This window comes from Pararge aegeria, chromosome 22 (assembly GCF_905163445.1).
Source record: "Pararge aegeria chromosome 22, ilParAegt1.1, whole genome shotgun sequence".
In the NCBI taxonomy this organism is placed as follows: domain Eukaryota; kingdom Metazoa; phylum Arthropoda; class Insecta; order Lepidoptera; family Nymphalidae; genus Pararge; species Pararge aegeria.
Window position 1 is genome coordinate 6,726,967 of NC_053201.1, and position 27,055 is coordinate 6,754,021.

At 36.7% G+C, this 27,055-nt stretch overlaps 1 protein-coding gene across 4 annotated transcripts in view; it reads right to left on the reverse strand.

Annotated features, from left to right (window-relative positions):
* The window catches only part of LOC120633888 (microtubule-associated protein Jupiter-like), a 196,457-nt gene that overhangs the window by 96,571 nt on the left and 72,831 nt on the right, over window positions 1-27,055 (reverse strand). For 3 of the 4 annotated variants that reach the window (XM_039904277.1, XM_039904276.1, XM_039904274.1), the window contains exon 1: window positions 3,235-3,391. The exons of the other annotated variant lie outside the window; for it this stretch is intronic. In XM_039904277.1, the coding sequence (XP_039760211.1) occupies window positions 3,235-3,296 (62 nt within the window). In that variant the 5' untranslated portion in view covers window positions 3,297-3,391. Of the gene's footprint in view, window positions 1-3,234; window positions 3,392-27,055 lie in introns of those variants that run through there. 4 annotated transcript variants of the gene reach the window in all.

Here is a 27,055-nt window from a genome sequence, read left to right on the forward strand (position 1 = left end):
TCTAGAATATTCAACACAAATCCCTGCTGCTTTATTTATAATTTTGATTGAACAAACAAAACGCTGCATGTCTGAAAGACTGAAATATTCTACCCCTCGATGATATAATTCATGATATCAGGCTTGTGACTCCTTCGGTATTTTCGGATTCATTTGAATTGTTAAAATGTAATAAAATATTCTCTTTTATTCCATAATAATTAAGCTGTATGTTAAGCTGTCTGTACTCTCGAAGTATTATATAGATTTTCCCTAGTATTTTCTTTAGAAATAAAACATTACTCTTTTTATTTCAAATATTTGATTTTAGTGAAATTAAACTATGTCATTAATATATAGCCCATTATTATTTTGCCTCAATAAACGGCTTGTTTAACGCCAGTTACTTAGACTGGTAGTTCTCGATACGTGCACACTCAATCATTTAAAATCTTCAGCTTTCTATTAATTAGATAATAAATATGCGCATTGGCAAAATACCTATGTCCAGCAGAGGACGTCTGTCAGTTAAAATGATGATGATGATGATGATGATGATGATGTGATGCTGAGCTACAATAACTCACAAAAAGCTCTGAGCTCATTTACCAAACTCTACATCTATCTTTGATCTGTAAAAGTAGTCGTCACGAGCACTTTCGAAACCAATAGTAAACTTCAATACGGCAGAACGAAATAGAAGCATGATCTATTTTAAAATAGATCAGTACATATCTTACTTATTCTTCCTATAGGGCCACATATGTCTGAGGACTACAAATAATCCTAAGCCTACGTTTTATACGACAGATTATTACCGTTTTGCATGACGGTTTATGGGTTTTGCATCATTCGGCTACCAAATTTTTATGCTTTTGGTCATGCTCATTACACGAGTAACTTGCGTATTGAGCCCTTAGGCAACTTTTAATAATGTTTTGCAATAGTGTATAGGAAAATGTGTCTATAGGTTGCAGGCTGATGAGTTTTTATCAACGTAATAATAGGTAACGTTGTATTCTCAATGTAACATAAGGTAGCGTTGTATTCTCAACGTAATAATAGGTAACGTTGATAGCCCAGTGGGTATGACTTCAACATCACTTTTTGGAAGCCGAGTTGGAATCTCAGCAAGCACCACTAATTTTTCTAAGTTACTACGAAATTAAGAAATATCACTTGCTTCAACGGTGAAGGTAAACATCGTTATGAAACCTCATGCCTGAGAGTACTCCATAATGTTCACAAAGGCATGTGTCACAAAGGTGTGTGAGTCCACAAATTCGCACTTAGCGGACACCGTGGTGGACTACGTCCTTAACCTTTTCGCACCTGGACCTGCGCCCGGATTGGGCGAGTAAAGTTGATGCTGGTGATGAATTTAAGAGACCTAACTCATATCTCACAATTGATCGTCCACGAAGCTACAATACGGGCTGGCTAGTTAGGTAGGTATAATATTCGTCTAACGAACTTTGCCAACCTTAGGTATGAACTAGTGCTCAAAACTAGTTTTATTAACGATTAAACTGCTAAGTTTATTTTGGTCTTCTTCATACACGGGGACGCCGTTTGGAACTCTCTTAGCTTTATTTTTAAACTCACGTATCATCAGTGGCGTGCACTGGGTTTCTTACCAGGGTATGCATACAACAGGATAATGGCATAAAACGTCAAAAATCCTCCTCTAACACAACTTATATATAAATTTTAGGGTAAGCAGGGGCTTTTCTGCATGTATGAAGTGCACGACACTCATCATCTCACTAAAATATAGAAATTTAGTGGGATCGCATACGAAGTGCCTCCTAAAGGCCTATTAAATTTAAAATGTTTTGATTTTATTTCATTTTAAAACGTCTATTATTTTTCAATTGCACCTTGATAATTATTATGTGGGTCTGCTTTTTTTAATTTCGAATGTTGGTTTAAGTTTATACTACTAAGGGTAGTAGAAACTGAATGGTTGAAGATAAAAAAAGGTTATATATCGTTACCGTTTACAGAACAGACCTTATCACATATTTAAAAAGAAGCCACTGCAAATAATTAATAGCGTCCCAATAGTTTTTTTAATTTACCAAGTTATAGTTATACCTTCACAAAGTAACATGATACGTATTTCCGCTTCAACTACGTACATCCACTAATACTTTTAATTTAAATTGATATATTAACGTTTCACTAATATTAAAAACGCGAATGCTAGTTTGTTTGTTTGTTACGCTTTCTAGCTTTAACTGATCAACTGATCATCAGCAAATTTTGCATACATTTTGGGAGGAGGACAAAGGTTGTTTTTATCCAGAAAAAATTACTATTCCCGAGGAATGGAAAAATAACTAATACAAAGGCACAACCTTTAAAAAATATACCTACATTAAAACGATCAAAGCTCCAGGGGAAAATTCTAGCAATAACATAATTAAACAATCACATACATATCGTGTTAAATTATAAATCAAAATTCATAATAGTGCTGTAACTTTTAGGTATTTTCTAGAGCATTCATGTTCAACGCCTGAAACAGTCGCCTGAATCACGACACGACCGCGACGTTTGCGACCTCCGCATTACATTGACCTACAGTTCAATACACTTTACACTTGGCTTTTTTTAATTTATTACAGACAATGAAAATAATTTATAGTGATGAATTATTCATAAAGTAACATAAAAATCATCAATTTTAATAATTACACTTGATTTGCATAAGCAGCGATAATTATGTATTTATTTAACAAAATAATTCATAAAAAGGTATTTTTTTCTTTGCAATTCAATCAAAATTTTCCTCAAACACTGACATAGTAGCCCGATATAATTAAATATAATACAAAAATACCTATTTCCGTTTCTTGCCATATAAAAAGTATTTATAACTGTAAAATACCATGTTAATGTTCCGTATTCTTTGTTATGAAAATTGTTTAATTTTTAATAACCTTTTTTTCTAATGGTACTTGCGTACTTATAATTACCAAGATACACATAAATTATTGATTAATATTTACCTACCGGTTAAATAATTAAACTAGAGATCAATAATTGTATATATTACGTAGAGTTCTATCGAAAAATCATGTCATATTAAATTTATTATAACTAATTAGAAACTTTATTATAGTCGCGAAAATTATTGTTAAGCAATAAAACAGAACTTATCCCACAACCCCTTTCCACTACAAAGATCCGCACTGAAAATCACAGCATCCCCGCATCTGAAAATCGAACTACATTCACTTGAAATCTCACCTGTTCTTTCCATGACCGATCTTGTAGAGCTCGACGTGCTTGAACTGGGCGTAGGTGGCCATTGTAATGTGTAGTTTTGAAAAACGAACGAGATTTTTGAAACACTGAAATGCGGACACTGCGCGATTCCGACAGGAAAGTACGTGCAAACGGTACGGAGGTCGTCAGCTGACTGAGCGCGCGCCGACCGTACCCTCGCTTTAAGTTTGAGTCGATGCTTCCACCCTCCGCCCGCGCGTGAAAAGTGAGCCTCGCGCATGCGCTTCCGCACCTCTTGTTTTCCTTTTTTTCTAGCAACCGCCACCTGGCCCTTCCTGTTCCTGACATCTGTTCTACAGATGACTTGTGTCAACAGATAGGGATACAGGTTCGTTTAACGCTAAGTATCAGATGACGGATAGTAAGCGGATCGCTATGACTATTATGATAAACAAAAAAAGCTCCGTGCTCGATTAACATAAAGTTAAAAATAGATACAAAATTCGAGTAAATTGAAAGTATGACGTCCTCCCTAGCGCCAGCTTCGATCCCCGGCGGAGGCAATTTTTTCTGGTCTGGTTTTATGGAAGGTGTCAGTCGTGCCTAGTTACCATCCTACCGACAAAGCCGTACCGCCAAGCGATGCACCGTTCTGGTACGATGTCTTGAAGAAACTAATGACTAGGTTATGGGTTTAATATAACTGCCCTAAAAGGTTAGCCCGATACGAGATCAGACTGAAAGATTGCAGTTAAGGGCTAACTTGTAGTGAAATAAAAAATTAATGAGTATCAGTCTGAGGTTTTTATAGAGTTCTAGGGCAAAAACAGTTTGTGTATGTAGGTTGAAAAATAATCCTAAGAAGTAGTCAAATTTACTACTACTATTTTTAAATGGCCTTTAGAATATCAATCTTTAATGTATTAGTACTGCTGAACACAGATCTCTTCATTCATAGGAGAAAGGCTTAAGAGCTTAAACCATCCAAGTTACTTCAGAAAGAAAAGTAGAGTCCTAAATTACTATACGTCAAGATAGGTTAGTTAATAGTCTATAATAACTCAACACAATCAATAATTTTAATGTTTTTTTATATGAACTCTCCAAACTGCTCTAATATCGGTTGCAGGTACCTACTTACTTGCAAATAACAAGATAGAGAAGCCTTCTCATAGTAGATCAGTTTCATCACTTAGCATGGTAGATTGACGGGCTTTCGGATCACAAGGATTTCGTACAGGGAAAACTTTGCGATGATAGATCCCCTATCTAGGTGGACACATGAAAACAAAACAGATGTAGGGAATCGCTGATCATACTACAAAAATTCTAGTCCAACAGTGGGCGTCTATCGGTTGATGTGATCATTATCTTACTTTCTAAAGGACTTCTTAGTCCTATACCTGAAATAGTATCATGTAGGTAGCTAGTTATACTAGGGCGGGATATCAATGTGAAGGACAATCCAATCCATCACGTCACTCTTTGAGAAAACGCCTGATTAGAACGTGTTACGACGAAAGCCTACTTCGCGACGGTTTTATCCATAACGATTGAAAGCAACAGACTATTGGAACAAGATTATATTAGTATAAAGAAAATTTTAGCTTGCAGCTAATAGCCTGACTAAAAATTTATAACGCCACCCACGGGTAGATTGGCATTAAAATACACACTATCATTATTTTCTGTTACGGGGTAAATTTATTTGGAAGTGCATGCATGTATGAAGTTCACGCCAATAACTTTTGGCTGTTCTACAGAAATGAAAGTTGATTGTGCTACCGAGTTTTTGATGTTCATTACTGGGAATACCATGTAAGCACTAAGCATTGAATGTACAGAATATTCGTGGCGTTGCGTGGTTTGGCGTCAAAAGTGTTCTCGGTTAAAAGATTAAACTAAAAACTCCATAAACCAATAGGTACCCAGGTACAGTGGTGTGCACAGTGCTCAAGCTAAGTAGGCATCAAAGAAGCAAATGAGGTTAAATAAAATTTCCAGAAATAAACAAAAAGCTTTAGTGTTTACAGTGCTTTTATTCATATTAAGCGTGTATATTGCCTTTAATTTCCTCTTATTCTGAGATGAGACCTATGCCCGGTAGTGAACCGGTAATAGGTTGATAACGATAACGATGATGTGTATTTTGCATACAAGTTGGTATCTCTGTTTTACGACCGAATACAGAAGTAATTTGTGAGATTGAGTATACGCTTTTTTAATATCATTCCTAAGGTAAAGACTTACCAATGCATAAGTTTAAAGAATATGCTAAAACACATATATAACAGCGACGTTATTAATCAATTGATTCTTAATAACATGGTTGCTTGGAAGCATCCGGCTCCGATTTCATCTCTCACAAGATAGAAATATGAATGTTAAAATGTAAAAATAACCTTGGAAATGTTTGAAAACAGCAACTGCTGAGTTTCTTGCCGCCTTCTTCTCGGTAGATTCTGCCTTTCGAATCGGTGGTAGCGTCACTACTATCAGACAGGCTTGACGTTTTAAAAGTTCTTAGATTTATAAGGCCTACTTGAAACAAATGAATTTTAAATTTAACCACAACTTAGCATTGTAAGTACAATAAAGTTCGACAGCATTCCATCTATCTTTTTATTAAAGTTTGCGTCAAAAACACAACTAATCAATACATTGAAAGCCCAGCAATTAAGCATGCTAATCCAACTTGCTCAGAGCGTATAATCAACTACTGTTCAACGAACACTCGTTGCCATTCGATACGGTGCTGCCATCTTACGTCCACCAACTGTCCATTAATCTTGAGTATCGTTTAACATCTAGCATTTGGTTTCCATTGATTTTAATTCCACGATTAGGATTTCATAGGGCAGTGATGAATTTTAAAATAGTACACACCGTTTAAAGCGCAGTGGGTAGGAGCTCGGCTTCACTTTCGGGGGACCGAGTTCGAATCCCAGCTCGCACCTCTAACTTTTCTAAGTTATGTGCGTTTTAAATAATCAAAATATCTATAATTATAAGTACCAACTAGTATGGCTACTGGCGCAGTGGGCAGCGACCTTGCTTTATGAGATCCAAGGCCGTGGGTTCGATTCCCACAACAGGATCTATTTTATGTGATGAACATGAATGTTTTTCAGTGTTAGGTGTTTATCCGTGTATTAAAAGTATTTATGTATATTATTCATAAAAATATTCACCCAGTTAGGTACCCATAACACAAGGTACGCTTACATTGGGGCTAGATGGCGATGTGTGTATTGTCGTAGTATATTTATTTGCTTATTTATTTATAACTGTTATGCAGCGGGTGGTATTAGGTGACTAAAGGATGGTAGCATCTACAGCGATCACCAACCAGTTTGCCCAGTGTGGTGATTATGGACAATTTGTCCAGTTTGTAAAGGCCTATACTGCAGCAGTGGACTATAATACACTATTAAAGATTTCGTTGAAGTGCAACGTCGCACAACGGTCCAGTCAATATTAGAGCAGCATGGTTGGTCTAAACTTTGAATCTTTCTCTCGTATGAGAGAGGAGATCTGTGACCACCAAGAGAATGGATAGCAATTGAATCGGTGGGTAGATCGGTAGAATAGATTGCTGTGTTGCATTGATGTGTTGCTAAATGTTACTGGACACAGGCATGCCCTATGAAATGTAGTGCCGTTTATATAAGGGTGATTTTTATTTACCATCATGTGGGCCACCGGATCTTGATCCGTAATATATAAATTATTACTATAAAAATATTACATTAGCAATAGTAGATACACATAAGAATAAAAAAGTCTAAATTACATCTATATTTCTGTATATACATACAATTTTGACGGCCGATTGACGCTGTGGGCAGCGACCCTGCTTTCTGAGTCCAAGGCCGTGGGTTCGATTCCCACAACTAGAAAATGTTTGTGTGATGAAGATGAATGTTTTTCAGTGTTTATATGTATATTATAAGTATTTATGTATGTTATTCATAAAAATATTCATCAGTCACCTTAGTACCCATAACACCAGCTACGCTTACTTTGGGGCTAGATGGCGATGTGTGTAGTGTCGTAGTATATTTATTTATTATTTATTTATTTAACAAAATAAAAGGTAAAAAAAATATATAAGCAAAGTCGGCCTTATCGCTTGAAGCGATCGGGACATGACAACTTTTAGTTTAACATGTTCGGTACAAAAAACGGGATAGTACCGAATCATGACTTCTCTATGAGGTAACACTTGGTATGAACACAACCCCTGTAATTTGTAAACAAAAAAAGAAAATACCAACCACAGTTTACTGATAGAGCTATTTGAGCTTACCTTCAGTAGGAATGCTAATCCGCTCGAGGCGTATAATCGACTACTGTTCAATGAATGGCCATTGCCTGCAATTCGATACGTTATTGCCGTGGAGCTGGAGAGTCGTACGTCGATCCGACGTTGATTAATGCGTTCTCGAGTATTATCTAATTCCTATGATCTCAGGTATTAAGATACATTTCAATTGATTACTCGGATTCACGTGAGAAAGAAGGGAGAGAGTCATAACATGAATACTTGAGCCGGACATGGAGCTGTTTTGTCCCATATAAGGAGTGCTCAGGAGTAATCTACCTTTACCTAAGTTTAAACAATATATTAAAACACATTTAACAAATCGTGGTTACTACACGCTTGATGAATTCCTTAACGACAAGGCTGCTTGGAAGCAGGCCACTCCGCTCTCATCTCACAAAACAGAAAAATTCTAAAAATTGTTAAACTTTAAAATGATGTTGGAAAAGAGCAACTGCTGAGTTTCTTGCCGGCTCTTCTCAGTGGAATCTGCCTTCCGAACCGGTGGTAGAGTCACTACAAATAGACTGACTTGACGTTTCAAAAGTGCTAATTAGACCTACTAGAAATAAATGAATTTTGATTTTTTAATTTTTTTGAATTTTGAGTAGGTCTAGTAGTCAATATGTTCAACAGTAGAGCACGAGGTCCTGAGCTCAGTTTCTTGGTAAGGCCAAAGATTTTCTTTATTTTATTTAATACTAGCTGTTGCCCGACGTAGAATATACATATAAACTCCCGAAAAATTCAAGCTCATCACACAAACATTTTCCTTCCAGTAGTAGGAATCGAACCCACGGCCTTGGACTCAGAAAGTAGAGTCGCTGCAAACTGCGCCAATCGTTAAATAATACTTAGAAATCGGATGATTGCAGCTTGCGATATTTATATTATTAGTAACACTATCCAATCCTTCGCTAAAATTTGATTTATTTGGGATTCATCAAATATGTATTAAAACTGTATAATATTAAAATTTGCATCTATAATAATATTACTATTAAAAAGGATCAAATTCCTTGATATGATACAATTTCCTTTTGAATTTAATTATGATCTGAAGAAAATATTTGGCGAAGAGAACGGATTGTATTTACTTGTAATAGAATAATTTAGTAAACAAAGGTCACTTTTATACCATCAATTGTGCCTTTATACATAGAACATTATTGATAGAATCGTCAATAAGGTTATATGTGAACTTTTGACAAAGTGAGAATTTTCGTACGGAAAACCTTGAGTTAAGCCTTATTCTGTAAATAGTGGAAAAGCATATAACATTAATGACCACAGAGAGAAATAAACCTATTCAAAGAGATAGAAAAATCACGCGTGAACATTTATTACCTGTATTGAAAGAGAACGATTCTTGAAAGTTAATGTCTTTAGCAGCCTACCCAGTACAATTGAAATCATAAATTCTTCACAAACGTTACTTCTAAGAAATGCACTAGGTCAGTTCGTTATATTTTTCTCAGACCGTTCTCTAAAGAGTTACGCTCTTTACTGTGGTATTTGGGCTTAAATCACCGCGGGTCCATTAACTGGTGAACCGTAAACATCGACTAATGTTTCTGTAGAAACACACGAGGCAATTTCACGCAGCAAATCGCGACGTCGCATTGATTCGCACGATCCGGTGCTATCAGTTTCGAAGGAAATTGATTTACTTTCAAATTTTACAAAGTAACGGCATCAAAAAGAACTTTTACTTTTTATACAAGTACGAGAGTGTTTATATTTTTAACTTATATTTTCATTGATTACATCATTACTTAATAATCTACATTTTAGATTTAATAAGTCCACTCAAAGGGGCAATGCAATGGCCAAACTAATCTTCGTCACTATGCCTCGGTGCGATGGTTGCGTAGACCTTTTATATTTAATTTAGTTTTATTTTATTGCATAGGTTGTATAATGTTAGTTATGATGATTTTCGTATTCAAATAATTTAAATATTTGTACTAATCAATTCAATCGACAATATTCTCTTTTTGTTTGCAGCCGTTAACTATTAATTAATCATATGTTGATAAGCGATGACAAGAGCAGTGTATAGGAGAAATAATATGTCTACATTCACTCCAAGTACAATCTATAAAATACCAACACATGATGACCACCAACACAAAGCCATTGTCGGCAACTATTAATAACTCTCTCGCTGTACGCTAGAAAATTATGTGGCTACATCAATTTCGCAACCATTGTAAATCAATCAATCTCCCATATGTTTCCCATCTCGAGTCCGTATAACCGCCATCCATCTTCTAGGCGGCACACGTCAAACAATCGAGGGCTTCCCTGTTTCAACACTTGCCCATTACAACATATACAATTTGTACAACTATTTCACGCACCGTACACTGAATTTTCTTTTAACTCGAACGAATTTGAGCCTTATTTTAATGGTGATAAACAATTAAATGTGTTGCAATTAAAGCTGTTATGGCAAAGGTTCGTTACGATGTAACGACCGGCGCACGCACCGCAGTTGATTGGGTTCACAAATATCTGAAACGTATCAACAACATCAGTCGCTTTCACGGAAATAATTGTTTACGTCTTGCATCCTGCGCCTCTAGATAGAGCTCATTGCACTCTGTAGTCTGTGGTGTGTTATTGACGAAACAATTATTATAATTTTTTCTAAATTTATAAATACCTAGCATTTGCCGACGTGCGCGTTTGTTTAGGTTTTTAAAAAATCGCGTATGAACAGCTCATTTACCCGGGCTTTAAGTTATTATTTTATCCAGGATGCAAGCTATGTCTATGCCAAAATTTTCTAAAGATCGGTTTTGATAAGCCTTTTGAAAATAACACTTTTTTAAAGATCTTTTTTCAAAAATAATTGTAACTAAATCTTGGTAAGGTATTATTTTGCGAATGGTCAGGTGGATGATTTTTATGTGCTAAGAAGATCAGATTTATTAGCAGCACCCAAAACCCACATTAGTACATTGGCTGGCCATTTGAACGGCCTTCTCTGGAGGTATCAACTGGAACTATGTACGTACACATGGGCATTTGGTGGGCACACTGGCTTGATAAAATCGTAGGTAGACTATGTACAACTTTAAACTTAATCTACGTTAGTATAATTAATAATAATACTAACGTAGATTAAGTTTAAAGTTGTTGGTAACACATTCAACCGATTGACGTTATCTGCTGGACATAGGTCATTTGTACCGAGTCCAAAATCAACGGTCCGGGCCGCTTGATTTCGCCTGTCCACCTCTTTGGAGGCCGACCCACGCTGCGTTTACCGGTGAGGTGTATGGTGTACCTTTCCAGCACCTTAAGACGCCAACGTCCATCGAGCTATATGGCCCGCCCATTGCCACTTTAGCTTCGCCACTCACTGACTATGCTATGTCCAGTGGCGTACACAGGATCTTCGGCCAGGGTATGCATACAGCAGATATATGGCATAAAATATAAAAATTCCTCTCCAATACGAACTATATAAAATCATTTGAGTATGCAGTGCTTTTGTACATGTACGATATGCACTGGCTATGTCGGTAACTTTAGTTTTTCTACGGATCTCCTCATTTCTCAATCACTTAGAGACAAACCTAGCATAATTCTCTCCATCGCCCGCTATGTGACTCTGAGCCTTCTTATTATGATGCCTACAGTAAGCGACCACGTTTCATTCTATCCGTTAGACATCAATTGTATGCAATAAAATGATATTATTATTATTAAGGCATTTTATACTTCTTTTCTACTACAGAAACCCCAAGTTGAGTTGTGAGTGAAATAGGTTTTCAATAGTGTTATTTTTTTTTGTTAAAATTAAATTGTCTTACCATTGCCGATATGCGTGTTCATTTGATACGGCCTAAATTAATCTGTTACACCGTTGACTGCACATTTTGTTTATAAATTGCTATGCATATATCCATGCGTGTACGAGCTGGGTATCTTAAAATTGTATTTATTCCTCCACTCTTATTGCATTCAAATTTATTCTTGTTTTAAATCGCTTATTGATTATGTAGGTCCGTAGAAAACAAATGGAAAGCACAAATGCAAATATAGTTTAGTTTTCTCTGTAACGTTTTTTAATGAATTTTCAAATTGTTCATTTACTTTACCAAACTTGGGTTATATTTTTAAATTTTTAACCTACCGATATTGGAATGTTTAATTACTAACTCAGGATTAGTAGTAATAAGGCCATATGACAAGTTAACAATGCAATGACACCAAATTAAAGAAGAGTTTCAAAAATCAAACAACTAAAACGAAATGTCTTTCAAAACGTGTTCAAAACAGAAAACGTAAGACACAGTAATGGTATGTCCATTACTGTGTCTTACGTTTTCTGTATTGTGGGGAAAAATAGACGTATATAAGTAGGTGTGTCACTCATAGTTCTCTCATTAAAATTTTGTCAAATTAAATTAGGGGACGTTTCGACGGACGTTTTGATTAGGTTTCCAACGTCAGGTTTGCGATAGGAGTGAATCTCGCGATCACTGCTGTCAAACGTCACTTTTGCATACAAAAAAATACAAAAGTGAGCAAAGTCGCCAGATACATTATGGGTTATAATGTATCTGGCGACTTTGCTCACTTTTGTATTTTTTGCCGAGTGACCAGCGTAAAATATAGAAATCCCGGGTTAACTAACTGTGTTTCTATTCATTGGTGCAACACTATATAGAGTGTTAGGTGATCCTAAGGGCCTTACAAATAAACATCGCATAGATCAGACTGAATGCAAAAGAAAGGTAAACGTTAGGGAAGATGGAGACGGGTTGTAAAGCGAGCCGCAACACCCAGATTACGACCGCGACCAGTCTGATAAGACTGAAACGACGAAAGAAGAAGATCAGAATAGTTGTGTTACACTTCAACTGACTGAATTCCTAGGTCACATCCACGTTTAAAGCCTAGCCTAGCCTGTTTAGTGCACGGAACGAATAACCTACAAGAAGATCAAGGAGTTGACTCCAGAGGGCATTTATTTTCAACTACTAACCTCCTTTACTACTTATACGTAAATATTTTCGTGCCAAAGATAATCTGTTTCATGTTTACGGCCACTATCTTCAACATTGAATTAATAAGCCTACATTTGAATTAGAAACACAATGAAAACAACATTGTTGCTGTCTATTTATGAATACCTATCATGGCATCTAATGTGGAAATTTTAACTTTAGAAGTAGGTACTTATTTGTAAAACTAGGTTCACAACAAGATACATGTACCAGCCCGGAGTTAGAAATTGGCGTTGTAAACTCCCGTGCCTTGAAGAGCACGTTAAGCCGTCGATCCCGGTTATTATCACAAGCGATAATGGTCGTAAAAGCCCGCCAGCCCGCATTGGAGCAGCATGGTGGGTCAATGCTCTAAACCCATCTATCTTGTGAGTAACGAGACCTGTACACAGTAGTGCGACGTAAAAAGACATGCAGATGATGTTAACTTAAATCATTGCCAGGAAAAGGCTTTACGACTGTGGCTTGTAGTGATAGGTGTACTCGTAAAATTTCTACCGGTCTTACTTGGTGATTTAAAGTCTGATTTTATAACGCTCTTACAGCTTTAGCGCGCAGGCATTCCCACGCTTAGGTCAAGCTTGGAATCATTACTGGAGGTCGCCCTCACTAACTCTTAACTGTGACGCAACGTGAATGCTTTCTCACAGTGTCCAAGCTTTACATCAATCTCAATGATCGGGGAAATGTGTAGACAGTTTCAGTAGGACTGAGACTAAGCGTCTCAAAAATCTCAAACATCAGATATTTAGGTAAAATTATTAATATAATTTTAAACGAATTTTAAAGAGATGTTAGAAGTTCTTGAGAAGTGGCACTGCAAAATAATGTTGAGAATACCCTGGAATGCATTCCGGACCAACAACTCCTTTTTTGAAGATCTCGGCATCAAGCAACGTCTATCCTAACATCCTCCATTGTAAAGGCTCGTTTTCTGACTTTATTGGGTCACGTATCGAGATGAGACAATGACTCCATTGAACGTTTAGTTTCCCAAGTAAGAGTCGAGGGCACCAGATCACGCGTAAGATCGCCCATCAGATGGGCTGACCAAATAAAGGCTGCAGGGGCTATTCTTCGACATGTGTGCACAAGAAAGACAACTAACTGTCAGAGAAGAGTTGCGTCAGAGAGTGAAGCGTGCCACATCACTTAAATGAAGTCCACGACCGCTCTGACTAGAGTGAACCGACTGAGAAGAAGAATTAAGTTCAGAGGTTTATGTACAAAGGAATTGGCACTATTGGCGCAGTTTGCAGCGACCCTGCTTTCTGAGCCCATGGCCGTTGGTTCTATTCCCACTACTAGAAAATGTTTGTGTAATGAGCATGAATGTTTTTCAGTGTCTGGGTGTTTACATATATATTCTAAGTATTTATGTATATTATTCATAAAAATATTCATCAGTCATCTTAGTACCCATAACATAAGCTACGCTTACTTTGGGGCTAGATGGCGATGTGTGTATTGTAGTATATATATATATATATACATTGTATCCTATACATTTACGCACTAAGATTCAAGCTAACGTACTATCACAGTATCGCGTTATCCGTAATGCGTGAGCACGGTGCGCGATTGCCATCTAAAGAGTGCCGACGACAAGTATCTATTACACGATTAAGCAAACCATTAAACGCTTAGTGCCCGAATAAGCTTATCAGTCGTGAAGGTACAACTATTAATATACCGTAGGGAAAGCCCTTGTATTTAAGGTAATACCCGATTACTTACGTCACCCAACCGTGGTTCCCATCCTCGGTCTCAGGGGCGTAAGAGTATTAGTAGAACTTTTTGTGACAGCGCTCGTACGGGGAAGTACTATTGCTATGCTGACTTCTGCTGACAAGCAGCATTGATGCAATGTTGAGTTGCGGTCCGAAGGGCGTAGTGGCCGGTGCTATACAGGCACATGATACTTAACACCTACTCCTCAAACAGATGGACACAGTGCGGCATGTTGCTGTACGGGCTCATTGCATGCTCGGTTTCAACCTACCATCGGTGGGCCATCTGGTTGGTTCATCAATGATTCATCACATCAACCCTGGTAATGGGTTGATGTGATGACTCATTGATGACCAACTACAGAGCACGGGTCTCCTATCACAATAAGAAGGGGTTAATGCCGTAGTCCACCACGCTGGCGCAGTGCGGATTGGTGTACTCCGCACACCTTTGAGAACATTACGTAGAACTCTCAAGCATGCAGCATTTTAATAAGTTACTTAAGAGGAGCGTGCTGAGCATCAAATATTATTATGAAAAGAGATTTAATAAGTTAGTCCAACTATATTATTTCAATGTTAATGTCAATAACGTTCTCACAGATTTCTTCGAACCCTAGGGCTTGATGTCTGCCAGATAATTTCACGATTGTCACTCGTTGATTTCGGGTTAGTACCAGCGAAATTAATTTTAGTAGTAGAGCTTCTTATGACAGAACTCGTCTGGAGAAGTGTTTCCAAAATTCAAAATTCATGCACTTATGAAACGGCAAGTCTGTTTGTAGTGACTCCACCACCGTTTCGGAAGGCAGATTCCACTGAGAAGAGCCGGCAAGAAACTCAGCAGATTGCTCTTTTCCAACTTCATTTTAAAGTTTAACAATCTTTAGAATTTTTCTGTTTTGTGATGAGATGAGATGAGAGCGGAGTGGCCTGCTTCCAAGCAGCCTTGTCGTTTAGGAATTCATCTATCGTGTAGTAACCACGATTTAATTAATGTGTTTTAATATATTGTTTAAACTTAGGTAAAGGTAGATCTAATACAATAATAATAATTCCGCCGTGCTTATTTCTACCGCCAATCAACATTGTTGCATGTGTTTCCGTACATAGGCGATTCTACTTACCAATGAGGTGGGCCATCTGCTTGTGCCGTCAATTATTAGTATAAAAGAATCATCCTTTTAGTCCCAACAACACTCTGATACGACGAGGTTTGTTCATAAACTGATTCATCCTCAAGCAGTGGCGTGCATAGAGGATAAGCATTGTCAGAGTTAGAAAAAACCTACCCTTAAGTATTTATAACTCGTACTGGAGATTTTCTAAACTGTATATCATCTGCATACTCTGTGCATACCCTCTATGCACGCCACTGTCCTCAAGATGTTCTCCTCGATTTCTTCTAACAGCTTTCCAAACTTAGCCAACCCTGGCGGTACACTGACCAAATGTCAACGCATTAAAATTCATTCAATTTTAAAGTACTAGATGAAATTGTGGCTTTCAGGCTGATAATATCTACATTAAATTCTACATAGTCATACATAATAGACTATATTAACATAATATATGCGTGATATTAATGTACCTCACGATGCTATGGGACGTCTCGTAGCCATCTTGTGACGCTTGCTGTCCGTTTCCCATGACTTTATACAGTTTTATTTAGGGCTGTCCTAAATTACTTCTAAAAAATGTTATTTAACTTTACAAAACTAGCGAAGCGCTTTTCACTTCCTCGTTTCTAATCTAAAAAAAGATCTAAACGCCTTACCCGCTTTCAAAATCCCGGCTGTATAGAATAATTTGCGTTCCTTCAAATCACAAGGAAATAGCTAGATACATATATTTAAGCAAGCGTTCTCTAACTGAGCGTTGTCCATAATAATTATTAGATGCGATTGCCGTCAAGGTTAATTTATTTATAAAAATATATATATATATTTTTTAAGTTTAAGTAAAAAAACATTAAAATATTTAAAACATTGCGCGCTGCACCATCTATAAATAACATCAGCAGTTAAGGAGGGAAGGGGTCAACAAAGGTTGACATCATGCGGTCGTCCTAGTGCTAGGTTTGATACCTGTGACAAAAACATGAAAGGACAGTTAAAACCATCTAATTCGTGTCACTTAGTTATTGGTAATTCCGTAAAAATAAATAACTTCAAACAGAATAAAAGGCAATAAATAAGAGGAGAGTAAAAAAACATGTTAGTGACTGATATTATTCCTAATTCGTGCTAATCATGCATCAAATTAAACCACCATTCACTTTCTAAGTCACGTTCTTAAAATTACTTCAAAATCTAAAGCACAATTTCTCGAGAATACCGGGCTGTGTAACGTTGTAAGGTATAGAAACTTTTCTGATTACTCGTGCATTACAGGTCGACGTTCAACAAGCGTAAAACCGCAAAATGTGGCAACCCTCATTCAACGTCTTGAAAGGAGTTCCATTTTTAAACACCAAAGAAACAATGGCCATATTTGAATAGGGCCCGCTCAGTATATTCAATCAACAATGCTTTGTGCTGCAAACGCAAGTGGATTATTAACTGGCAATGGAATTAGAACCCTAAACTTTCAAGTTTTAGATTGAAACTATATTGTTGGGAAACTAAGCAAAGTATAACAGAGTTCACTGCTGTACAGACAGTTTAATAGTTGTAGGTAAATTAAAACGAGTAAGGGAAAGGCTATTCAAATGTCCTCACATCTTTTTGACGCCTAATGTTCTTTTGACTGTTAAAAAAAACAATAGAATGAGGCAGCCTTTCCACAACTCATGACTTATAGAGCTACTTAGTGAGAACATAAAACGACAACTCGACTTAGTTTATGATAGTATTGTATGTTATAATAAATTGTACAGTTATTTTATTTATTTTTTTAATCTAGATCCTAATGTGTGTACACAAATAAATATAAACATATTTCAGTAACTCTTCCGTCCAACGACCGAATTCAACGAACGCCCAAATTCAAAATACGTGTGAAGAGAATATATAACTGTATTAGTGACTCTTAAAATAAGAAAATGTATATATATATATATATATATATATATATGGTAATAAGTATACTGTGTGTTATCATACTTAATAGTATCTAGCCTAGGTTTCATACTTAATATGTTCATTATCATCATCTTCAACCTATTAACGTTCAACTTCTACGCACATGCTACCTCTATGTAAGTATTACTTTGCTCTAAAACCACAGTTAGATACAGTTTAGAGCATATCCCCGCACGCTTTAACCATTCTTATCACATGTTAGTGATAATGTCGGGAACCACACACATAATTTGCTCACCGAGCTACGGGGTTAGAAAACGCCAATTTCTTAACTCCAGTCTGGCGAGCTATTATAGCTTACCATTACCTGCCACATAACTCGTTCAGGAAGCTGAACAGCTGCCCTGTTTCCGGAAAATATCTTTAACAAACCTTATTTATGTTATATACATTCCAAATATTCTTCCATCTGCTTTGTTACAAGTGCTATTTAATCCTAATCACCTTCGTTAAAATGGCAAAATTAAAATTATAAACAAGTCATGTTATCAAATTAAATCGATAAAGATAAAAATGAAACAAAGAAAACAATAGCGTTCCCATTAAAATATATTTTGCCAATTAATGGAACTACTTTATCAGTTAGTCACCTTAAATTCTAAACTGATTAGATAATTAGGTACAAAACAAAATGTTACCATTTCGCAAACTACATCAAAGGGCAGAAATGACGCTATTATAACACAAACCCGCAACGACTGCGTAACTCTTGTTCACGAGACAAAGCACTAGACAGAAACGCCATTGTTTCAAGTGTCTCTTTAAGTTAAATACGTTCTGCCGTCAAGTAATACCCCTGCGAGTCAAAATGACACTCTTTCCAAATGCAAAAATGCCTTCCAGGGTATTTAAAAGTAACTCCTACTTCACTACATTTGACGACTTGCATGGTGTAGTTGCGAGCGCTCCCCCTTCAGGGGATTATTATTTCTCAATTGTCTCAGGTGTTGTCCGGTGGGAGACTTCAGTCGTTGCTGTATCTATAATATAATTATATCCCCTGACAGGGGATATAATTAATATGTCCACCTGCCAAAGCAGGGGAACTGGTAATAGAAGAAGTTTACACCCGTTTATTATTACACATATATTATTTGGACATCTCCACTTGTGCGCCAGTGCTCTGAGAGTTATATGCCAGATAACGCTGTGGGAGAAAAAAAATTTTATGTTTTCCCCCGGGATATAATTTTCTCCTGCCCATACTAGTCGTGCAGGTGATAATGCAGTCAGGGGCGTTTTTATTCTATTCCAAGTTAGCCTTTTATCTCAATCTCATCTGGTGGCAAATGATGATGCAGTTTAACGGTAATGGGCTAACCTTATTATTTGCTGTGGTAAAAAAATACTTTCGCAGTTTCTTTTCTCTCGTAACCTTTCATTTCTTAACTCAATATCAATCAATACGACAAAAAATATGTAACATCCCACTGACAATTTGCAGAAGAAATTACAATTCAACAGACACAGCGAAATATAAAAGCATATATTAATAAATGGGAGATATCGACTTGCACATTTGCTTAGGTACTGTATTTGTACATTTGTAAATATTGGATAGAAGCAGGTGTTACTTTGCGGAAATCCATAATCTTAATATATATAAATCTCTTGTCACGATGTTTGTCCGCGATGGACTCCTAAACTACTTAACCGATTTTAAATTATATTGGCACACCGTGAGCAGTCTGTTCCAACTTAAGAGATAGGATAGTTTAGATTTTTAATTATAGTCGCAATTTTATTTTATTGCAAATTATTTTTCTATAATTAATTGACAGTCACATGTTATATATATATAATACTACTATACTCATTTAAGGCTTAGCGATACTGAATGCTTTAAAAACAAAATCAAACGCAGACGAAGTCGCGGGCAACAGCTAGTATATTATAAAAATTAAGCTTAATTTGCTATATTCCGCGAAAAGCAGGAGAATCTGTATGGTGTAAGTTATAATTTCTTCAATCCTTATACTCCACACCAAACAGATCTTCGGCAATGTAAACGGAAATGAAACCGGAGCATCCTCAGGAGATGTTGACTTTACAATAAATAGTTGTTAAGATCTCAACAATTATTCATTGTAAAGTCAATCCAATCAATTGTTAAGATCTTGATAACACACTCTTCAACCTAACTACTAATATGTTTTAGACCAAGTGGTCCGATACTTTGGCACTTGGAAGGTTGTCTACAGCTCCTCCCTCTCATTGAGAGGGGTCGCGTTTACTCTAAAGAAATACCGTGACTAAGCGCGTTATAATACCCGTCCTTTTCTTTCAATTATTTTCAGCGCCTCTACAATAACAATGAATAGGAATTATGCTCTCACAATAACGTCTTAAAATATTTTTAAATTCATAATTTTCTTTATAAAAAGAAATGTAAAAATAGGTGGTAAGGTGTAAAAAAGTAACAAATCAATTTGCTTTTAAAAACACGATGTCGACGCAAGATGTATCAAACTTCTAACAATAGTTTTTAATTCGAAATCTGTGAAATGTACTCCGTAGTTATTCGAAAATCATTTCTCAATCAAGGGACTGCAGCCTTCAATTATTTTATACTCTTACTCCAAAACGAGGTTCTCTAGGACTGTTAAAGTCGGACTGTTAAAGTCGTACACCCATCCAGACCGTCAAGGCACAACGTGGGTATTTATTTTATTTATTTATTTCAAACAAACAAACACATAAAAAGTGATCCAAAGAATACAGATAAAGTCTGTGATTTCCACACTAGGATTCCCTGTGTCGTTGAAATCACTTCCTTCCAGGTTGAATACAATAAAGGTAACTTAATAATAAAAAAAAAGAATCAAAAACAAAAAAAAAAAACCGCTTAGCATACAAATTCTTCTTTTTCAATCCTTCAAAGCAAAAAAATTGTTCTTTAATGTGTGTGACACGTTGATAACAAAAACTAAGTCAAATCATCCTCTAATCTATTTGGGAGGTTAGAACAAATAACTGGACAGATTATATTTATTTGCTATAACCTCCTAAACTGATTAAAGGGGATGATTTGACATAGTGTCCGTTATCAACGTTGTTACTTGACGGTATGGATGGGTATACGACTTTAATAGTCGGAGTTTAGTTCTCCTATCTTTGTTTTGTACCGCTAGGATGTGGAATGCCCTACCGGCAATTGTGTTTCCTGCCAAGTATAACTTGAGTACCTTCAAGGCAAGAGTGAATAGGCTTTTTCTCGGCAAGCGTGCTCCAACCTAGACTACATCATTGCAACTATCTTGTCGTTACTAAAATAAAAAAAGATAATACATACTTTTGATTTTGGTCCTTAGCTAACTAACGCCATTACAGAGTTGTTGTACCTTAATAAACTAAGTTTGAAATGAATAAAAGCGGTGATAGCGCATTGGGTAGGAGCTCGACTTCACTTTCCGGGGGCCGAGTTCGAATCCCAGCACGCACCTCTAACTTATCTAAGTTACGTGCGTTTTAAGTAATTGAAATATCACTTGCTTCAACGGTGAAGGAAAACATCGTGAGGAAACCTGCATGCCTGCATACCTACCTGCATGCATCGCTATGTAGCGATAAGGCCACCAAATTGTACTCTCTTGATATGTATTTATATCTCTGTAACTACATTTTTTTCTTTGGTGTACAATAAAAGTGTATTCATTCATTCATGCCTGAGAGATCTACATAATGTACTCAAAGGTGTGTGGAGTCCACCAATCCGCACTTGGCCAACAGGTGGACTACGGCATTAACCCTTTCTCATTGTGGGAGGATACCCATGCTCTGTAGTGGGCCGGTAAAGGGTTGATGTGACGATGATGATGATGATCATAAATAAACTAAGTTTATCAACCTGTACTGTGAGCATCACGGTGGGTCTGAGCTCTATATCCCACTCAGAATGGAGAAGCCTATACCCCGCAGTGGAACAGTAAGAAGGTTAATAATGGTGACTTTTCAAAGACCCATGTACCTCATTTTAATTATTCTTACTTGACGCGGAGTTAAATTTTCCGTATCTTTTACAAAACTGTTAATGATACAAGTAGAACGAACCTCATTTTAATTATTCTTACTTGATGCGGAGTTACATTTTCCGTATCTTTTACAAAACTGTTAATGATACAAGTAGAACGACAAATTGCAGCGACCGTGAGCCTAAATGTTGGGAGTCCTTAATTGGAAACTAGCAATTGTTTCAGACAATCGGATGTAAAAGTAGGACGTTGACGCTGAGCCCAATAATCCTTTTTAACTGTTCATTAGGTCAAATCTATAATAAATAATATATCACTACATATTATAAAACCAAGTCTCTTTCCGCTGTATGTCTGTCCCAATATATGCTAAGATCTCTTACACTACGCAACAGAATTTTAAGCGGTTTTTTTTAAATAGATAGAATAATTCAAGAGGAAAGTTTGTATGTATAATGCATGCATAATATACTTAAGAAACACTGATAATTGTAGAGGATTGTAATGTGATAGATTGAATAACTTTATTGCAACATAACACAAAGAAAAACAAAGACAAAAGTACATAGTGTAAGGTTACAAAGGCGGCCTTATTACTTGAAGGGCTTACTTGAACCTAAGCGAAAGAAGCAAATAAGACGTGCAATTGAGTAATGTATGCAGAGCATTACCGTAACATTTGCGTACCTAACTTGTAGAAGAACCAAAATGGTCTACCCATAGAATAACCGAGGTTTTTTCTATACTACTTCACAGCAATCTCACCTGGCAGTAAGTTTTTTAAGTAAGTGTTTTGTATGTTTTAAGTAGTAGTTAGAGCTTTTTGTGACAGATCTCATCCGGGGAAGTACTACCGCCATGTTTGTTTTCTTCAGCATTTTGTGCAATGATGTGTTCCGGTTGGATTGTGACCGGCGTGGTTGCCGGTGTAATTGCTGGGACAAGAGGCTTAAAACCTGCGCCTCAGGTTGATAAACACGCGGCGGCACGATACAGGACGTTTTCCTTGCATGCCCTGCGAAGTGTTGCTCTGTTTATAGCGTATGGTTTTCCACTTACCATCAGGTGGATCGTCTGGTTGGTCTGTCAATTATTACTATTTAAAAAAAAATTATGGAGTCGCGGATGGTCCCAGCCGGTCCTTTAGTCGTATTGCAGTAAACCCCTCCAAGCAGTTTCCACGCCACATCCTACCGGAACGCTTAGTCGCTTGTTGTTCTTCTGCAATCAGTTATTTAAACTTTTCCTGGCCCATTTCTAAACGGAAGAGTATATTTCGTAGCCAGAATTTCTTTCGCCTTCCAACCCCACTTTTTACTTAAACGCTTGAAAGCACTTATTTGTGAGTGGGTGGTAAAACTATAGTTGCAATGGGCACTGGACGTTCAGTTTCCAACGCGTCAATTACGTACATAAATAAATAAATATACTACAACAATACACACATCGCCATCTAGTCCCAAATTAAGCGTACCTTGTGTTATGGGTACTAAGGTGACTATTGAATATTTTTATGAATAATATACATAAATACTTATAATATGCAGATAAACACCCAGACACTGAAAAATATACATGCTCATCAAACAAACATTTCCCAGTTGTGGGAATCGAACCCACGGCCTTGGACTCAGAAAGCAGGGTCGCTGCCCACAGCGCCAATCGGCCGTCAAAGTAAGTGACGTGACTATGTTACGTTGTTACATGTTATAATTTATTTATCACACATGAAAGTTAAGATTAAAGAAGCTAGCACCTATTTATTATTTCAAATGTATCCCACGGTTTATCTGTGATTACGCCCTAGTAATTGCGTGCGCGCAATCAAACCAGCCCTGAAATTACAGTATTACAAACTGTTATTCGCCGATTAATTTCTGCCCCGATTAGATTCTTCTACACCTGCCGATAATTGGACTCATAAAACTGAATCTGTTACAAGCCTTGTACGATGTGTGTGTGGGTACTATAAAAAGCAATAGGGCTTCTACAGGGCTACTTGAAAAAACTAAAAACTAGTTTTTTTTTTTGTCATAAGTGATTATGCATTCTAAGATGGTAGCGGGCTAACCTATTAGGGGTACGTATATTAAACCCATACCATAAATCGGTTGCTACGCGACATCGTACCGGAACGTATAAACGCTTGGCGGCACGTCTACGTTGGCAGGGTTGTAACTAGCCATAAAACAATTTAAAAAAGTACTCACACACGTAAATCACCGTACTTAATTACATTTTTTCAGATCATGAATTGCATACATATTAAGTTATAAGGTGGTAAGCTTTTGTAATAGCTATTTACCACCCTACCGACTAAGACGTCCCGCGTTTCAGTTAGAGGTGGGTTTCATTTAACTAACTGTCATACCTCTAACAGATTAGCCCGCGACCATTTAGACTGCATCCTCACTAAGTAGAGTTCTTTACCCTTTAAACCTCCTCCGGTGATTTTTACCTTTCTAAATATTTATAACGTTAAAACAATCTCGGAAGTCCCTTACGAAACTTAAGTGCGTTTTAATGAACAACTGAATCTCATTTATGTAATAAAAAAAAAATAGGCCTATAGAAATTGCATTCAAGATGTTAGATAACCGCCGTTTTGTACCTACAGATTGGGTCAGCAAGCCAATACTTATGAGAATTAAACCGCACAGAGCTATTATGAGTTACAGCTGATTGTTGCGTAAACAAAAACCGTACGCATAGTGTTTGGCATAGATTAAACAAAGCCTTCTATTTGGCCCTTTCAGATTTCGACTTAAAATGCAGATTCAAATTACTGGAGCATTCTCGACCGCATTTCACAGCTTTGTGCGATATTTTAAAATATGATTTACAAATACACGAAGTCCCGGAACCCTCCGTTCTCCTATTTGGGATTACAATATTCTTCGATAGATTCCCAGGTTAGGCAAAAAATGATTTTCAGTTAAGGTTACACCAGCCTGGAGTTTGCTAACCTATTGTTTAGTTTATGAATCTTTAGGAATTTTACTTTTTACGTTTAGAATTTTGTCCAAGGAAGATATAGGTATAGGTATTGCGTTATGCCTGCCAATTTTTACACGCTAAGTAAACGTGAAACGCCTAAGTAAGTGTTTATTCCAACGGTCAATTTAAACTATCTATATATGTCATTTATAATTACTTTTTACTATTTTTTGCTACGAAAATTAAGTATTGGTTAGAAGCAGGCGCCTACTTTGCGCAAATCCATGATATACAATGAAAATTAAACTTAATTTGCTATATTCCGCAAAAAAACGGAGAATCTGTATAATTTATAATTTCTTCAATCTTTATATTCCAAACCAAACATTTCTTTGGCAATGTACTCCTACGCACGTTACGCTCCAACGTTATTATAAAACAATTATTCATTGTAAAGTCAACATCTCCTGAGGATGCTCATGTGTCAGAACGAAACGTGCGTAGAGAGCGCATTGCCTGTTATTGTTATTGCCATTGCATTGTTGCGCATAATCTGTTTCGTGTGTAATAATGAGATTAATTTTCATAGTATATCATGGAATTCCGCAAAATTTACTCTACTATTTTAGGCATCAGTGGTCAGGTCAAACCTACTTAAAATGTTGTAATTTTTATGAAACGATAAAATTATTTTTATTTTATTTTAATTTTATTTTTATTGATTTCAATTTGGGGTACCATTGGTCGTGCGGTCGTCACTGCTGGACATGGATCTTTTGTAGAGAGATCCAAACAACCTGGTCCTGTGCCGCTTGTTTTCAGCGGATCCCTGCGACTCGATTGAAGCGTCCAGATCGACGGGGGTCTACCAACGCTTTTACAGGTGCGAGGTCGCCATTCCAGCACGTTGGGACCCCAGTTCTCCAAACTATGTGCCTCGCCCATAGTAAATTTATTATTTGTTGCACAAATGTATACTACCAAATGTTTGTACCAATAATATTATTATTATAGCAAGGATCAATTGAACCAACCAGACCATACTAGATGTTTCCTACAGTATTTAAACATTCACTGTAAATGCATTTACGGACAATGTACGGGCTATCGCGAGATCTTTACAACGCGCTTTGGAGCAGACAATTTGCTGTTGAAATGTTCCGATAGCAGCCAATACATTAACGCAGCCCGCGCTTATTGCCCGCACAAAGACTTATTCATTTTCTCTATCGAGCGGCCACATGTTTTACGAGCTAGCTTGGGCGTGACTTCGTCTGCGTTTATAATAAGTTTTTAAAAATCCCGTAAGAAACCTTCACTTTGACAGCATAAAATGTAACCTATGACCGTTTCCAGGATAAAAACTATATCCATGCAAAAAGTTGACAACTCAAGCTAAGGTCAACTATGCAATGGTAAAGAATGCTATTATTTAAATCCCGCGTGTATGTTTCACCAGTAGCTTTTCCGGGATAATATTATCCTACACCTTTATCCATAATGCCAGCTGCATGAGTGCTAAATGCCATCAAGGTTGGTTCAATGGTTGAGCCGAGTATGGTAGCAAGCAAACAAACAAACAAACAGATGCACTTTCGTGTTTATAACATTACTATAGATATAATTACTTGCTATTCCCCACGGTTTAACCATTAATTTTATATGTCCACCCGTTGGAGTCTATAGGTTGAAATAATGATGGGAATAGCTTTTTATCTCTATTGAATTTTAATCTTAAAAAGTATATAGATAATTGTAGATGGATATAATTATTTTTAAGGTAGCCTGCCTAAGTACCCGTTAAACTTTTTCTAAGTTACACATAGTAAGATTTACTAGGTACTTAAGTCTTTGATGAGTATCTAAAAGAATGTGAACAACGCTAATATGAATCTACTCTATCATCTAACCACTATATTTATGGTTGTTATCTATATACGGTCCTAGGTAGGAGTGCCTACTACCGCCTGGCAAGTAACAGCTAGGTAATATTGGAAAATGATGGTCGATAACGAGCACAACAAATTTACAACAATAATCGCGCTAAATAAGCAACTGCATTAATTACCAAGAAAGTGTTCATAGCGTACACTCGATAATAAAAGTTTATATTAAAAGCATACATAAGCATACATATAATATATATACTGTGTTTTAAGTGTTTGGTTGCCTGGAAGAGATCGCTATGTAGCGATAAGGCCGCCAAAAATTTTTATTTACAATTTTTCTATATGTTTATGTGTTGTACAATAAAAGTATATTCATTCATTCATTCATTCATAGATTAAGTGTAGAGGAAATCTAGGCAAAACCAATAAAGTAGTGCAGAGGCTTGTAGAGCATACACCAATAACGCTGCTCTAATAGGGGTTGGTGGGCTTATTTTACAAAGTGTACTCAAAATAACGTTTATGTAAATTATTGCAGCACCTTCCTTGCATTAACAGTTTTGTTTTCCGTTCAAGCTTTTGGTTCCCGGGAAGACATCGCTACAATACAGAAATTAGAAATAGCTCGACAGTCTGGAAAACAATAGGTACACACTCTACTCGATCAAATCAGAAATAAGGAGATCCCTAGTAGAACCAGAGTTAACATCATAGCTAAAAGAGTTTCTGATTTGGCAATGAGTGAGACAAATTGCTCAGAAGACAGAATACTGTTCCCCAAGGTACTTGAATGGTACTTTTACATTGACGAGAAAGATATAGTATTTCCAGGAGGCAAAATCAGCGGCAGCTGGCTCAGATAACGGATGCGAACACAACAATTA